This window comes from Nothobranchius furzeri, chromosome 3 (assembly GCF_043380555.1).
Source record: "Nothobranchius furzeri strain GRZ-AD chromosome 3, NfurGRZ-RIMD1, whole genome shotgun sequence".
Lineage (NCBI taxonomy): Eukaryota > Metazoa > Chordata > Actinopteri > Cyprinodontiformes > Nothobranchiidae > Nothobranchius > Nothobranchius furzeri.
Window position 1 is genome coordinate 87,071,458 of NC_091743.1, and position 15,772 is coordinate 87,087,229.

The following is a 15,772-nucleotide window of genomic DNA, read 5'->3' on the forward strand; positions in this document are numbered from 1 at the left end:
TCCCAAGATTCAGTAAGCAATGCAGGGGTGCCAGTATAGGAGTGATGTAGTCCCTCCTTCTATGCCCCGTTAGACGATCAGTAATCCAGCCACTGAGGCTTGATGTATTCCAGCATAGAGATAATTACAGTAATTCGGGTGAGAGCTCTTAAACACGTGGATTACTGTTTGGTTATGCAACACAAAAAGTTTAATCTTCTGACATGATGCAGGTGGAAGAAGCTGTCATGGTCTGCGTCTCCCCTCATGTGTCTCCTGGTGTTCTCCATTTTCCCACAGATCTTCAGCCCTCTAGGTTTCCCTCCTCAGATATCCCCCTCCCAGGTCCTGTGCTCCCGTGGCCCCCTTTAGTCACGCCCCTGTAGGTTTTCTTTCTGTAGTGTTTTTCCTTTAGTTTCAGCTCCCCCCTTAGAATATTAGTTATGTTTGCAGCCCTTCAGGTTTTTAGGTTTTTCTCTTAGGCCATTTTCCTTTAGCTACAGCTGTTCATGTTATTAGTCTCTCTAGTGTGTGTTTCCCATCGGTGTTTGAGGTTTTTCTCCCCCCTTAGATTATTAAGTTATGTTTCCTGCTCTTCTTGTCTTTAGGTTTTGTTCTGAGGTCATGTTAGTTTCCTCCCTGATTAGTAACTCAGTTCACCTGCTCTCTCTCTCCCCACACACCTGCAGATCATCTCCCTCTCATCCTCCCCAGTGTATAAAGCCCTGTCTGTGTCTCAGTATGTTGTCGGTCCAATGTTTGGTGTCAGCGTTGTTTTTGTGCCTCGTCTCTAGGTTTGTGCTCTATGTGAGCTTTCGTTTTCTATGTGAGCTTTCGTTCTCCTGGTGTTCAGGACTTTGGTTTTTGGCTTCCTGCCCTTTGGATTTTTTGTTCCTCATCCTAATAAAAGGGATTTTACTTTATAAACCGCTTCTGCCTCGTGTCATCTGGGATTTTCTGCGTCTTGGGTCCTAACCTCCTCCTAACTCGCAACGTGACAGAAGCATGCTCCAACATTTATCTGGCTGTCAAACTTTAGAGCTCAACACCCAGATGGATTACCATGGCCCTCTCTCAGGGAGCCAAAACACAAAGATCACATGGGCATGCCTTATCTAACCACCTTGGTGAAATATCTACAGAAATCTACATGTGATGTAAATATTAGCTGCTAGTTCATGATCCAGCCCAAAAGCTGTTGGGTTTGGTTTTGCTTCCTAAACAACCGCAGTCTCCTTGAGCCCAGAGGATGATAGAAGCAGGCAGCTTTAAAGGTTAGCAGGAAACCAGCGTCTTTGTGCCAATTGGAGGTGCAGGCGTTGTGCACGTGGGTGGTTGAGCTGGTTGGTGAGGGTCTGGGTGCTGATGACGTGTGGAAGTGATGCTGATACTTTGCTGAAATGTTTATTGAGTGTTATATAATCATGTTTACTGTCACTTGACATTTAAAGCCTCTCATTCCTGGTCTGCTGAATTCAATCCACAAAGAAAGAAATGCTACCGTTGCTTTCTGATGTGCAACAGAGTAAACTCCTCCTTTCTGAACAACAGAGACAAAGCAGGATTGTGGTGCTGACGGTAGGGTTGCAAGGATTATAAATGCTGGTGGAACGATTATAGTCTGAGAAATGGTCACGGTTTCACGATTACCACGATTATTTTACAGGGAGTGCAGAATTATTAGGCAAAGTGTATATTTGAGGAATAATTTTATTATTGAACAACAACCATGTTCTCAATGAACCCAAACAACTCATTAATATCAAAGCTGAATATTTTTGGAAGTAGTTTGTAGTTTGTTTTTAGTTTTAGCTAGTTTAGGGGGATTTGTGTGTGTGCAGGTGACTATTACTGTGCATAATTATTAGGCAATTTAACAAAAAACAAATATGTACCCATTTCAATTATTTATTTTTACCAGTGAAACCAATATGACATCTCCACATTCCCAAATATACATTTCTGACATTCAAAAACAATACAAAAACAAATCAGCGACCAATATAGCCACCTTTCTTTGCAAGGACACTCAAAAGCCTGCCATCCATGGATTCTGTCAGTGTTTTGATCTGTTCACCATCAACATTGCGTGCAGCAGCATCCACAGCCTCCCAGACACGGTTCAGAGAGGTGTACTGTTTTCCCTCCTTGTAAATCTCACATTTGATGATGGACCACAGGTTCTCAATGGGGTTCAGATCAGGTGGACAAGGAGGCCATGTCATTAGTTTTTCTTCTTTTATACCCTTTCTTGCCAGCCACGCTGTGGAGTACTTGGACGCGTGTGATGGAGCATTGTCCTGCATGAACATCATGTTTTTCTTGAAGGATGCAGACTTCTTCCTGTACCACTGCTTGAAGAAGGTGTCTTCCAGAAACTGGCAGTAGGACTGGGAGTTGAGCTCGACGCCATCCTCAACCCGAAAAGACCCCACAAGCTCATCTTTGATGATACCAGCCCAAACCAGTACTCCACCTCCACCTTGCTGGCGTCTGAGTCGGACTGGAGCTCTCCGCCCTTTACCAATCCAGCCACGGGCCCATCCATCTGGCCCATCAAGACTCACTCTCATTTCATCAGTCCATAAAACCTTAGAAAAATCAGTCTGGAGATATTTCTTGGCCCAGTCTTGGCGTTTCAGCTTGTGTGTCTTGTTCAGTGGTGGTCGTCTTTCAGCCTTTCTTACCTTGGCCATGTCTCTGAGTATTGCACACCTTGTGCTTTTGGGCACTCCAGTGATGTTGCAGCTCTGAAATACGGCCAAACTGGTGGCAAGTGGCATCTTGGCAGCTGCACGCTTGACTTTTCTCAGTTCATGGGCAGTTATTTTGCACCTTGGTTTGTCCACACGCTTCTTGCGACCCTGTTGACTATTTTGAATGAAACGCTTGATTGTTCGATGATCACGCTTCAGAAGCTTTGCAGTTTTAAGACTGCTGCATCCCTCTGCAAGATACCTCACTATCTTTGACCTTTCTGAGCCTGTCAAGTCCTTCTTTTGACCCATTTTGCCAAAGGAAAGGAAGTTACTTAATAATTATGCACACCTGATATAGGGTGTTGATGTCATTAGACCACACCCCTTCTCATTACAGAGATGCACATCACCTAATATGCTTAATTGGTAGTAGGCTTTCGAGCCTATACAGCTTGGAGTAAGACAACATGCATGAAGAGGATGATGTGGACAAAATATTCATTTGCCTAATAATTCTGCACTCCCTGTACATGAATTGATTTCACGTCTGTATTAACATAATTAAATCACACACACATTCTATAGATTATTGATAAAAGGCATGATTACGTTCTATAAAGTTTTTGAACCCCTGAAATATCTGTTGTTCCTTTTCAGAGATTTTACTTGAAAATCTTGGAAGAGTTCTGCGGTGTGGCGCAGTTGCTAATGCTAACAGTTAGCTTCTACTAGCTGAGACGCTCTCTGCTGTTTCCTGGACGCTAAACAAACAGCCTTCCCCGTCGTGAGTCCAGATGGGCGAGTCCATGAATGTTAGTGACAGTGTGACGTAGAACTGTCAGGATGTTCTCATCCTAGAGTTTCACCGTCTGTTTTCTATCAGAAGCTGACGCAGGAGATAGGTGTAGAAAACTGTCTTCATGTTCAGCCTGCACGAAACACTCGGAGTGACTGATTATCAGAAATAATCATTAAAAATAGTTTTCAGTGTTCCACACCTTTAGTTATATTTGCCTAAAAGCCTTTTTTTGAGTTTCTGTAAAAAGACAAAAAGGTGAAACTGGTCAGGGTTAGCACTGAAGGATGGAGACACCTTAACCAATTAAGATGCTGTTATTTAGACCTGGACAAATTATATTATTGTTATGTAGAACAGGAATTACAGAGAGGTGTTGCTGATTAAATATTAAAATGGCTTGCCATACAGCTGGTTGTAGACTGGTACAGGGGAAAAGTAGAACAACACAATATGAACCGTTGTTCACTCGATTGTTCTAATATTACTGTTAATCTGTTCATAATAAACATAATCTGACTCAACTGGAGCTAATCTGTCTGCTTGATAATCTCAGAGATGATAACAAGTTGAGAGTGTCACAACTTTTTTTTCTGCCGGCTCTGCAGATGGACGAGACGTCGTTCAGAATTTCTCTTTTAGCAGCTTTTGGAGTCTAAAATATTCCCTCACAGGAGACTTGAAGCGCTTCCTAGATGGAGACGGAGCGTCCCGGTGGCTGTTGATGCCGGTTCTGCTGCACGCGCTCCTTCAGTTTAACTTTGGTCTGCTAATTGGATCTATTTCTTTTTTATTTGCTGTGTTGGAGACGTCTTTAGGGTGGGTTAGCCGCAGCGTTTCACACCGTGGTTAATAGTCAAACCGGTGAATCCTTGCAACCCTAGCTGATGGTGCCATTTGGTTTCGGCGGTAGCTTGTGAACCAGTAAAAACAAGGTTCCCAGTATCACACGTAGATGTGTACCAGACACATTTGTCCACGTTGCAAATGTCAGTAGTTGCTAAATAGATTTTAGTAGTGGGAGCAGCAGAGCGGCTGTGGCGTAGGCCACTATGGGTGCTGCTTTGGTGATTTTAGATGTTCTGTTGGATGTTTTATGGAAGCAGAATTACACCATTTCACATTGAAGTTTTTAATGACAGTTACATGATGCCTGTACAAGCACCAGATCCACACTGATGAAGCTCACCATCAGTGTTGAGTTTGGCAGAGTTTGTGGTTTTCTATGTCCTGCCGTCTCTGGAGGATGGACCCAAAATTGTCAGTGGGACAAGGGGTTGGGTCGTTTCCTGGACCCAACATGATGATGTTCTGTTCCTGATCCACTTCGTTCTGACTTTAGCCTTCTGGACCAACTCCATCATGCTGGAGAAGACATGGTAAATGGTAAATGGCCTGTATTTGATATAGCGCCTTCTAGAGTTCTTGAAACCCCCCAAGGCGCTTTACAACACAATCAGTCATTCACCCATTCACACACACATTCACACACTGGTGGTGATGAGCTACAATGTAGCCACAGCTGCCCTGGGGCGCACTGACAGAGGCGAGGCTGCCGAGCACTGGCGCCACCGGTCCCTCTGACCACCACCAGCAGGCAATGTGGGTTAAGTGTCTTGCCCAAGGACACAACGACAGCGACAGACTGAGCGGGGCTCGAACCAGCAACTTTCTGATTATGGGGCAAGCACTTAACTCCTGTGCCACCGTCGCCCCAAAAGACATCACCAAACAGCTGTTGGATGTTGGGAGGAGTTCCTCTGGGGGGTCGATTAGGTACTGGTGCTGCTGGACTGACTTTGACGTTTGTAGGTAAATTTATGAGGGAGTTTGTAAGTTAGGGTGAAATTTTCCAATCTGAGTAATGAAACATTGGGATCTTTTGTACATTTGTTCTGTGTAATCCTTCTATTGTTGTAACTCTTTTCTATCATCATCATTTATTTATGAAGCACGTTTAAAAACAGCATTTCAGCTGTCCAGAGTGCTGAACAGGAGGGTCAAAGGCCATAAAGAACAGTGGTGGGCCACGCTACAAAAAACACAATAGTGCTGAAAAAGTATCACAAGAAGTAAAAAGGGCCCAATTTGTACAAATCTTAGAAAAAAAAATACAAGAACCTGGCAGTAGCTAATGCATTTAAAACTAAATCAGTGGATATACTAACAAAACAATACAAAACTTTATTTTGAGATAAAAACGAGTAAGTAAGTCGTCGGCTGAGGTGACAGCAGTCAGAGATCAGTGAGTGATGTGGAGAGTTTGTCTCAGGGTCATGAGCAGAAAGTTTTACGCGTGATTTGAAGTCAACCAGTGAGTCGGCAGCCTGAATGTGAGGTGGTAGGGCGTTCCAAGGTTTTGGTGCCACGTGGGAAAAAGCCCGTTCACCACGTGCTTTGTATGATGTTTCTGGAACGACCAGGAGCTTTTGGGCAGCAGAACGTAGGGGCGGAGTGTACTGACTCTACAGATCACGGATGTATGATGGCCCCGAACCACTGAGTGCGTTAAAGGTTAATGTTAAGATTAATGATGTTTTAAATAGATTTTAGTAGTGGGAGCAGCATAGCAGGTGTGGCGTAGGCCACTATGGGTGTTGGGTCCAGGAAACGACCCAACCCCTTGTCCCACTGACAATTTTGGGTCCATCCTCCAGAGACAGCAGGACATAGAAACAATAATGTTAACATGATATGAAAGTGTACAGGGATCCAGTGTAGCCTGGCCAGAATAGGAGTGATATGACTCGAGGTAAGTGTCTAACCCAAGACATGCAGAATCAACTCGACTAGCTGGTTGAGTTAAAGAAAAATACTTTATTTGGAAAACGGGAACAGAAGTAGCACTGGGAAGTCCAGTGGGGAATGAGCTGTACAGCTCTTGCCCATGTAGCATTCGTGGTGAACGAGGGGGGCGAGGAAGCCGAGGCGAGCGCTGGGCAGAGGATGTGCGCTCCGGGATAGGTGAGGTAGCAGAGAGGGTCCAGACAGGAACAACGGAGGAGGATGGGACGTGGTGCAGATAATCCGGAGTTCAAACGGCGAGGGTGAGGCAGGGTGTGTGGAGATCCTGAGATAAGACAAACAAACACCAGACGTGAGGGCAGTCCAAAAGCGTAATCCAAAATCAGTCCAAGTTCAAAATCCTAATATTCCAAACGAGTCAAAGTGAACAAACAAGTAAATGGTACGAGTGGCTGGGGCTACCAAAACTGGAGCAGTCATCCGGCGTAGTGAGGTGTCTCCATCTTCCTTTTATACCAGAGTTCCTGATTGGAATCTTGTGCAGCCGCAGCCCCCTCCGCTCCTCACCTGTGGGTAATTAGCTCAGAGAAGGCTGGATTGGAAGAGGAGCACTCACCTCGGCTCGGGAACATGACAGACAGCGACAATCGGAGCCAGCTAGAAAACGAGCAGCGTCATTCTGGACTCGTTGTAGCCGTCTAAGGTGGTAGCCGTTAATGCCAACTAGGACGGAGTTGACGTAGTCAATACGAGAGGTTACGAAGGCGTGGATGACCGACTCAAGATGCGGTCTCTTTAGGATCGGCTTGAGTCTGGAGATGCGGCGAAGATGATAGAAGCATGATCGGACTATGGCATTGACTTGTGGCGACATTGTCAAGTCAGAGTCAAGTATCACGCCGGGCTGGTGACACGGTTGGTAAGAGAAATGGTGGTAGTTGTATGTGTCGAGGCAAGGTGGGTTTTTGGATTAAAAATTCTAAACACAGCATAGGAGAAGATTTGCTTTGACCTTTTTTTTCGGACAAGTTTTGGCCAACGCTGTAGCCTTCCTCAGAGCACTGTCAATGTTGGTGGCGGTACTTCCTTCTCTGGTCTCAATCACAGGTGAAAACAAATCTTCTACACTGTGTTTAGAAAAGAATTCAAACCATGAAACGTTGGCATATTTAATATTTGTGTTATTCTCAAAACCTATTTTACCCAAAGCCATCTCAGTTCCAGCTGTGAGGAAGAATGAAAGCTGTTGTTGGGGATGAACTCTGACCTCTAATGACCTGGCTTTCTCTTTAGGTTCTTCTGTTTCACGATTGGTTGAAGCCAGCGTCGCTGCTACGGGCGTTTCCTCCTGCATTCCAGTTCATTCAGATTCAATTCAATTCAATTCAAGTTTATTTATATAGCGCCAAATCACGACAAGAGTCGTCTCAAGGCACTTCACATAATAAACATTCCAATTCACAGTTGGAATTCACAGATGCTTGATCGTATTTCAGTCTCACATTGGAAAACCAGCGTGGTCCAAGTTGGAGTTAACCGTGCATTGCATTTTGCTTTTAACACCACTGTAATACGAGTTTGGGCTGAAGTGTGTGTGAATAATTCCAGTTCGTTTTTCTAAAATGCATCATGGAAAATCTGACTTTCTTGTGCTAAATGAAAGCAACACGCATGGATCTTCGTCTCTGTGGCGAACACCGTTAGAATGGTGTGGCCATCTGTGTCCAGACTCACAGCAATTAGCCGGTCTTTTATAGGAAAATAAGTGCAGAAATAAAAGTCATATTTTGAGCTTTTACTCTGAACTGATGGTGTTTCACAGAACTGACCATTGTGTGGGTCTTCTTTCAGGACTCCAGGTTCAATGCAGAAGTGGACCAGATCACCGGATACAAGACCCAGAGCATCCTTTGTCTGCCCATCAAGAACCACAGAGGAGAGGTGAGGTGACACTGAGCTTTATGCGCCACACCACATTAATGCTGATTGGCCTTTATTGGTTGGTGTTGTAGGGGGTACATATTGTTGCTTTTAAGCTTTACTTATGACCAATAAGCTGTGATATTTTATATAAATATAGAACATCAACCTGCTTGGTCTTTTGATGTTTAATCAGAAGATTCTAGGATTCTTTGTTTTTTCAGGGATCAAACACTCTGTCCCAATTCAGACAGAGTCAGGTTGATAAAAGTTGAGACATTTATTTTCTAAACAAATAAAAACATGACAAGTTAACCAAGACTACTGTGATGGATGAATCTAAGTGGATGGGATGTGATGTATGGTGATTGAATGGTGTGTGTTTATCAGAACCTTGCATCTAGAAGAACTGAGTTCTGGGTGTGAAAATAATTTCGTCTGCATTAAACTATGAAGTTGGTTCTTATCAAAACGGCATCAGATGCAATCATGCTGTGTTCTACGTACAGTGATCCCTCGTTTATCGCGGTAGATGCGTTCCAGACCTGGCCGCTATAGGTGAAAATCCGCAAAGTAGGGACTCCCAGCATGCCCCTCGCGGGGATTCCCTCCACGTCGCACCTACGTCACAAACTGCGGCTATAAACGGAAGTCGCCTTTCCAGCTCACCACTCAGTCATCGTTTCTTCAGATTCATGATCAGAGTTTCCAACCTACCGATCCATCCCACGAACTATCAGCTCATAGTAAGTTATCTTACTTACTTCTGGAAAGTCTGGCATTTCCGTGTCACTTTGTTGACGCTCAAACGCTCGGGGGTTTCCTAGATTAATCGTGAGCCGGCGTTTCACCGACACTCTCACTTCCGCGTCTGTGAAACCACGCGCTCCCTACAAGCTCAACTCCCGAATCCAGCCGACCAGTCTGACATACAGTACTATATTGAATTATCGTATGATCACATTCTCTTTTTGTGGACAAAACTCAAGAAACATTTTTTTACTTGGTTTTATATAGTTTTATTACAAAAAGTGCATTTTATGATGAAATTGATGAAAAAAACAGGAATTTCTTGACATTTCGCATAGAAAAATACTGCGAGTCGGCAAATTTCCTTGAATAAGGCTCCAAAAAAATCCGCAAAGTCGTGAATCCGCGATAAACGAACCGCGAAGTAGCGAGGGATCACTGTACCCCTGAGGAGACTCCCTTTCGGATCTGAGATGTCGGGGGTCGGGTGACCCCAAGTTACCGAAGTTCGTAGAAAAGACCGCAGTATGACCAGGTCGGTCCAGTCGTCTCCCGGATCACAACAGATAGATGAAATCGTTTGCGTCTAGAACAGCTGTTTCTGAATAGCTGAGGGAACCGTTTTGCTCTGTCAGCTGTAGGCAGCTTTTAGCTTGTCGAAAGCTTGTCAAGAGATGCGGTGGCTAGAGAGTTTTCCTCCGATGGCCAGTCAGAGTTAGCTCCACTAACAGGATGCTGAATCTCACAGAATGCTGGAATGAATGAATGCTGAATCACTCCCCAGTGATTCTGTTTTAATATTCTCATATTATGATTTACTTGGCCAATCGGAACGTGCCATGTTAAGGGGTGTTAACAAACAAACCCACAGAACATCACGCCTTCTTTCAGATACAGGATGCTCTGATTTGCGGCTAAGAATATATCTATGTGCGGTGACGTTACTTTAACTTATCTCTAATGAAAATTGTGCATGAGTGTAGATAATGATTCACTTGTTAAATCTAAAATTACTGATCATCATAATAATATTCATTTCAACTTCAGTAATTCAAGCACAGATTAATCAACCTTATTAATTTAAGCACAGATTAATCAACCTTATTCATTTAAGCACAGATTAATCAACCTTATTAATTTAAGCACAGATTAATCAACCTTATTAATTTAAGCACAGATTAATCAACCTTATTAATTTAAGCACAGATGAATCAAAACATTATTATTATTCATCAACCATTATTGTTCATTCGACCATATGATTATTTACTATTATAACGGTTCAGTCCTTTATTCTGTGCAGGGCAGCCTAGATAAGCAGACAGGCTTGGCAGAGAAGAACCTTGAGGAGGGAACATGATGTTGACAATAAGTTATCATGTGTTCAGAGCTGCAGAACCTTCTGGGCTTGTTGGAAGGTAGAATGTCTGTAGATGAACGGTGGCATGCGGGCCAATCTGTAGGTGAAAACTGACCATTCCTGGACGTTACATTGTTGATGATTACAAAGGATCAGAGTTCAAAATCACTAATGAAAAAGTGAAAACAGGTTTGTTGGGTGTTTTAAAGGGTAAAAGAGATGATTTATGGAGCTATGAAAAGATGATATTAGCTCTAATAATATCTAGTAGCTTATTCATGGGGATGACACCGTTATGTGCCATCCACAATAACTGTCAGCTGTCATTTACGCCAACCAGAACCTTTTGTGTTAAGCCTTCCAGTGCAAAGATCCAACAGTCACTCTTGTGTTTCAGAGGAATTAAAGGGACACTTTTCATATTTTAAAATCATTTCATTGAGCCAGTTTGTGCTAAAACGACCCTTTACAGCGTTAATGAAAGGCCACCCAGCCCCTATCGCCCCCTGTGGTGACTGTGTGCAACTGCAGACTGGCGGCTGATGCGTTGGGACTTAGAAAAAAATGGAGCTGACATACCTGGCGCGGCGGTCTGCTTCCAGCATGTTTCCTGCATGTTTTAGATCACGAACACAGCTGATTAGTTTGATTTAGTGATGATCCGCTCCTGTAGGCACTAAGGAAGGCTGGGGAGACGTTTCAGATGTTAGATGAAGGTGTTAAAAGACAAATGCACAGCGAGGAGATAGGTTTTGGTTTCAGTTCTACAACCAGTCACTAGGTGTGCTAAAAGTAGGCCATAACTGCCTAGTTCCTCTTTAGAGCGTTAGAAAACATCATCCAGAATCAGCTGATTAATTTAACAGCAGTGGCTCTCTACTATTTCCTCTCACGCCGCTCTAGGGAACACTTTTTCATTTAGTCGAGCTCAGCTGACCAATAATAACAGTTTAGTGTTAAATGGTGTTCAGGCTGAACGTTTGGGATACTTTTGATTTGTTCAGCTTGTGTTTTCTGTGACGCTGCAGCAGCTCATTAGGATAAACTCAGACTCATTCACAAGTCTAATCTAGTGCAGGTCTTTGTCTATGGAGGCAAACTGAGAAGAGATGTAATCATCATCATACAAGTTTTTCCTAGTAGAATATTAAAATCTAACAATATAATAGTCTCATTATAAGCCCGAGTTAATCACAACAATTGTTTATTACACGAGAAAGGGTTTTCCGTTTTTTAAACAGCTGTATGCTCCAAGAGTGCTGATGTTCCAGATCAGAGGAACAAAAGCAAAATGGCCGATTGTGGAAAACCAGAATAAGCAGCAAAGCTGTACTCGTTTTCAGAATCTTTGTAAAAATCGGTTCCAACTGTAAGTTTATATGAGAAGACGGATACTATTGTCCTTTATGATGTGTTTTGTTCCTGCAGGTTGTCGGAGTCGCTCAGGCTATTAACAAGAAGTGTGGGGAGGATGGCGCCTTCACGGAGCAGGATGAAAAGGTTAGTGCAGAGGAGCATGCTAGTTTATGACTCCATCATCAAACATACTGTATGAAATGTTAATAACAATAATAATGCATTGGCTTTATTTAGCACTTTCAACCACTACTCAAAGACGCAATACAAGCAGAGAGAAGGAGACAGTAGAATAAACTAACAGGCTTTAAATGCTTGATTGAACAGGTGAGTTGTCAGCAGTATGAATATGTTGGGGGAGCGTTCCATGAGGTGGGAGCAGCCACAGAGAAAGCTCTGTCCTCAGTGGTGCGATGTTTTCAAGTTACTGTGTGAGAGAGGAGGTTGGAAGCAGAAGATCTGAGACGCAGGCGGTGGAAACGCAGAAGGTCAGATGGATTACAAGGGGCAAAATTATTGAGGGCCTTGTAGGTGATGAGTAAGATCTTGAACTGAATGCGCTGCTGAATGGGAAGCCAAAGAAGGCTTTTTAGGACCGAGGTTATGTAATCTCTCTTGTTGGTGTGAGTGAGGAGCCATGCAGCTGAGTCTAGAACATACTGAAGTTTTTATTGTGTGTGGAGGGAAGACCATAGAGTAGGCTATTGCAGTAATCTATTCTAGACGAGATGAAGGCACGGGTGAGGGTTTCTGCTGCAGTAGAGGACAGAATAGGGTGTAGACGGGCAATATTTTGAAGGTGAAAGAAGGCTGTTTTAGTGATATGACGGATGTGTGGTAGGAAAGAGAGTAAAGGGTCAAAAATGACTCCCAGGTTTTTGATCTGAGGGGATGGAGAAACTATGTAACCATCAATACTGAGAGAAGGGATTTGGGTCCAGTTAGGATTAACTCAGATTTACTGTAGTTGAGCTTGAGAAAAGTTGTAGACATATAGATTTTTAGGGCATTGAGGCGGTTTGTTATAGTGCAGACAGTAGTGGATGTTTTTTGTAGATAGGTAGAGTTGGCTGTCATCGGCATAGCAGTGAAATTAGAGTCCTTGGTGGCGAATGATATGCCCAAGGGGTAGCATGTAGATGATGAAGAGAAGGGGACCAAGAACCGAGCCCTGAGGGACACCATGGGTTACTGGGGTGATATCAGATCTGCAGTTGTTTAAGGAGATAAATTGGGATCTGTCTGAGAGGTAAGATGTGAACCACGAGAGGGCTGAACCAGTAACACCAACATGAGATTGCAAATGATGTAGAAGGATGGAATGATCAAGGGTATCAAAGGCAGCACCAAGATCAAGGAGGAGGAGTATGGAAAGGGATCCAGAGTCTGATGCCTCCAGGAGGTCATTCGTTTCTTTGATCAGAGCCGTTTCTGTACTGTGGTGAGAGCAGAATCCAGATTGAAAGGTCTCAAAAAGCTGATTTGAATGAAGACATTCAGTTAGCTGAGATACCACTGAACGTTCCAGGATTTTGGCTATTAGAGGGAGGTTGGAGATGACCACATGAAAGCACCAATCTGTTAACATTTCTGTTACATGGGTCAGGAACATTTCTACGTTTGCTGTAGGTTTTGGTAGTGGGCAAAAAACTGCTTTGTAATAAAGCCCCGCCCCTTTTGGAGCTCTGGCTCAGGTGAATTTCCCCACAATTAGATATGTCATTCAGGTAAAGTTTTTACATAACCGAATGTGTAGTTGGGTGATTTTACTGTTTTTACACCAAGAAAAATGATAGTTTTGTGTTTTCTTGCTGCTCATGTCCTTTAACGGAGCTCAGATATTCTCCTTGTCTTATCCGACAGGACTTCTCCGCTTATCTGACCTTCTCAGGCATCGTTCTGCACAACGCACAGCTGTACGAGACGTCGCAGTTGGAGAACAGACGCAATCAGGTGAGAGGCATGGACACCTTCTGCTGGTTTGTGTCTGAGCTGGCACAGACCTGTGTATAACGTGTGTGTGTGTGTGTGTGTGTGTGTGTGTGTGTGTGTGTGTGTGTGTGTGTGTGTGTGTGTGTGTGTGTGTGTGTGTGTGTGTGTGTGTGTGTGTGTGTGTAGGTGCTGTTGGACTTGGCCAGTCTGATTTTTGAAGAGCAGCAGTGTCTGGAGGTCATACTACGGAAGATTGCAGGAACCATCCTGTCCTTCATGCAAGCACAGGCTTGCACCGTCTTCATCACCGACGACGACTCACTGGTTAGCACGCACGCACACACACACACACACACACATACACACACACACCTTTATGGTTCAAATTAACTAGATTGTGTTAGTCGGGTTTGGACAGTCGGGATCTCTGTGAGAAAGAAACTCTATCATCCTCATATTTACGTTTCTCTATGGCAGCAATCTGATACAGTGAGTATAACATGGCCGTCATCACAAGAATGCTTTCACAACCTTCATAGACATGACTGTTGCCCCTCTCCTGACCTTGTGCTTGTCTGGCCAGCTGTCTCTTTCCTTTCTTACCAAACATTTCCTTGCTGACGGTTGCTGGCCTTAACTTCCAGACAAGCCTCTGTATACAGGTGTCAGGACGAGGCGTCTGTAGTTTCTCAAACGTGGCCCACAGGCCGATGGGTTTTACCAGAACTGGGCTTTTTATCCAGGAAGCAGTCTCAAACAGACTCTATTCACCACAAAAGAGTTTGTCCACATTGGTTCATCCCATTGTAAGGATGAGAAGGTGGTTCCTGTTTGGAAGCATTGATCTGTGTCAGGCTGTGGCGATGGAAACAGGCCCAAAGGCACACCGGCAGGTTTAACATCAACTGTTCTATTGAATGGTGGCAGGCGGGAAGACAAGAAGAAGACCTGACTCAGATGAGCACAAACCGAGGGTTTAAATACACGAGGGTAATCAGGAGAACAGGTGGGTAGGGTAACGAGGGGCAGGTGAGTTAAATGAACACTTAATGAGGCAAGACCAGACACAAGACAGCAGGGGCAGATAGAGCAGATCCCGACACTGTGTGTGTGTGTGTGTGTGTGTGTGTGTGTGTGTGTGTGCCTGTTTAGTATTGACCCTTTGCACCTACATTACCTGATCACACTTGTCCCTTAATGGTGGGCCTCAACAGTAATGGGAGTATTGACTGGAGGACAAAAGTGGCAGCTGAGAGTGTTCCTGCCAGTTTAGCGTTGTTTCCATTAGTTCCAGCCCAGCTCACTTGTTGGAAGAAGGAACACACCTAGTTGGGGCTCATTTAGGGCAATATTTACAAAATTTGGATTCAACTAGCTTAGAAATAAACTCGTACCTTCTCCCTTCTGCTGCGTTCACCGATTTGATTGCTGAGTTTGCCAGAATTCACCCCACACCGATTATGCCATTGTGTGAAAACCATCAGCGTTTCACTCTCTATCAGAGCTGGTATAAAACCTACAAAAGACCAGGGGTCTCATTTATAAAACATTGCGTAGAATCCTTAGTAAAACCGCACTTAAGCTCAGCAAAAAAATTTACTTAAGCCGAGTAAGCTTGTGACCTATAAAACATGGAGTACGCACAGCTGCACGCAATCTCCGCTTTATAAATCAGAAACTAACTAGAAATGTTCTCAGGTGTTTCGGGATCACATACCGCCCTCAACACGCCCACTTTCTGCCATAAATGGTCAGTCCAAGGTGCCTTGTGGATCTCATGCAAATACATAAGCCGGCTCGTTGCAGCGCTCCACCAGTGACGATGGCGGCCGCAGATCAAGGAAGCGCTATTTCACAAACAGATCTTGAGTTACTTGTGGGTGAGGCGTAGAAATGAAAGGAAGTGTTTCTGCAAAACAAATAAGAGAAAATCCATGGAGTGGCACAGCGTTGCCAAAGCCGTCAATGCTGTGAGTTCTTCAGAGAGATCTGTGGCGGATACAAAAAATTTTCCGATAAGGATTTGATACCCGGACTCCCGGGTGAGAGTCACTATAGGTGAGACTGGTCTGACTTAGGAGGACTATAGAGCTCCGGACGTCACGTGACTCTCAGAGAGTAGACGCCATGTTGGCAGGCAACAAATGTAAACAAAATGAACGGGATCGGCTTGGATTTTACTTCGTCGGAGTTTACTTCACACTTTAAAACCAAAGAAATCATTTTATATAGTCA

The 15,772-nt window shown here is 44.0% G+C and overlaps 1 protein-coding gene across 4 annotated transcripts in view; it reads left to right on the forward strand.

The window, feature by feature from the left end:
• The window catches only part of pde5ab (phosphodiesterase 5A, cGMP-specific, b), a 158,918-nt gene that overhangs the window by 78,882 nt on the left and 64,264 nt on the right, over window positions 1–15,772 (forward strand). For all 4 annotated transcript variants that reach the window (XM_070549687.1, XM_054734092.2, XM_054734093.2 and 1 more), the window contains exons 4-7: window positions 8,071–8,160; window positions 11,678–11,749; window positions 13,469–13,558; window positions 13,724–13,861. In XM_070549687.1, the coding sequence (XP_070405788.1) occupies window positions 8,071–8,160; window positions 11,678–11,749; window positions 13,469–13,558; window positions 13,724–13,861 (390 nt within the window). The remainder of the gene's footprint in view (window positions 1–8,070; window positions 8,161–11,677; window positions 11,750–13,468; window positions 13,559–13,723; window positions 13,862–15,772) is intronic.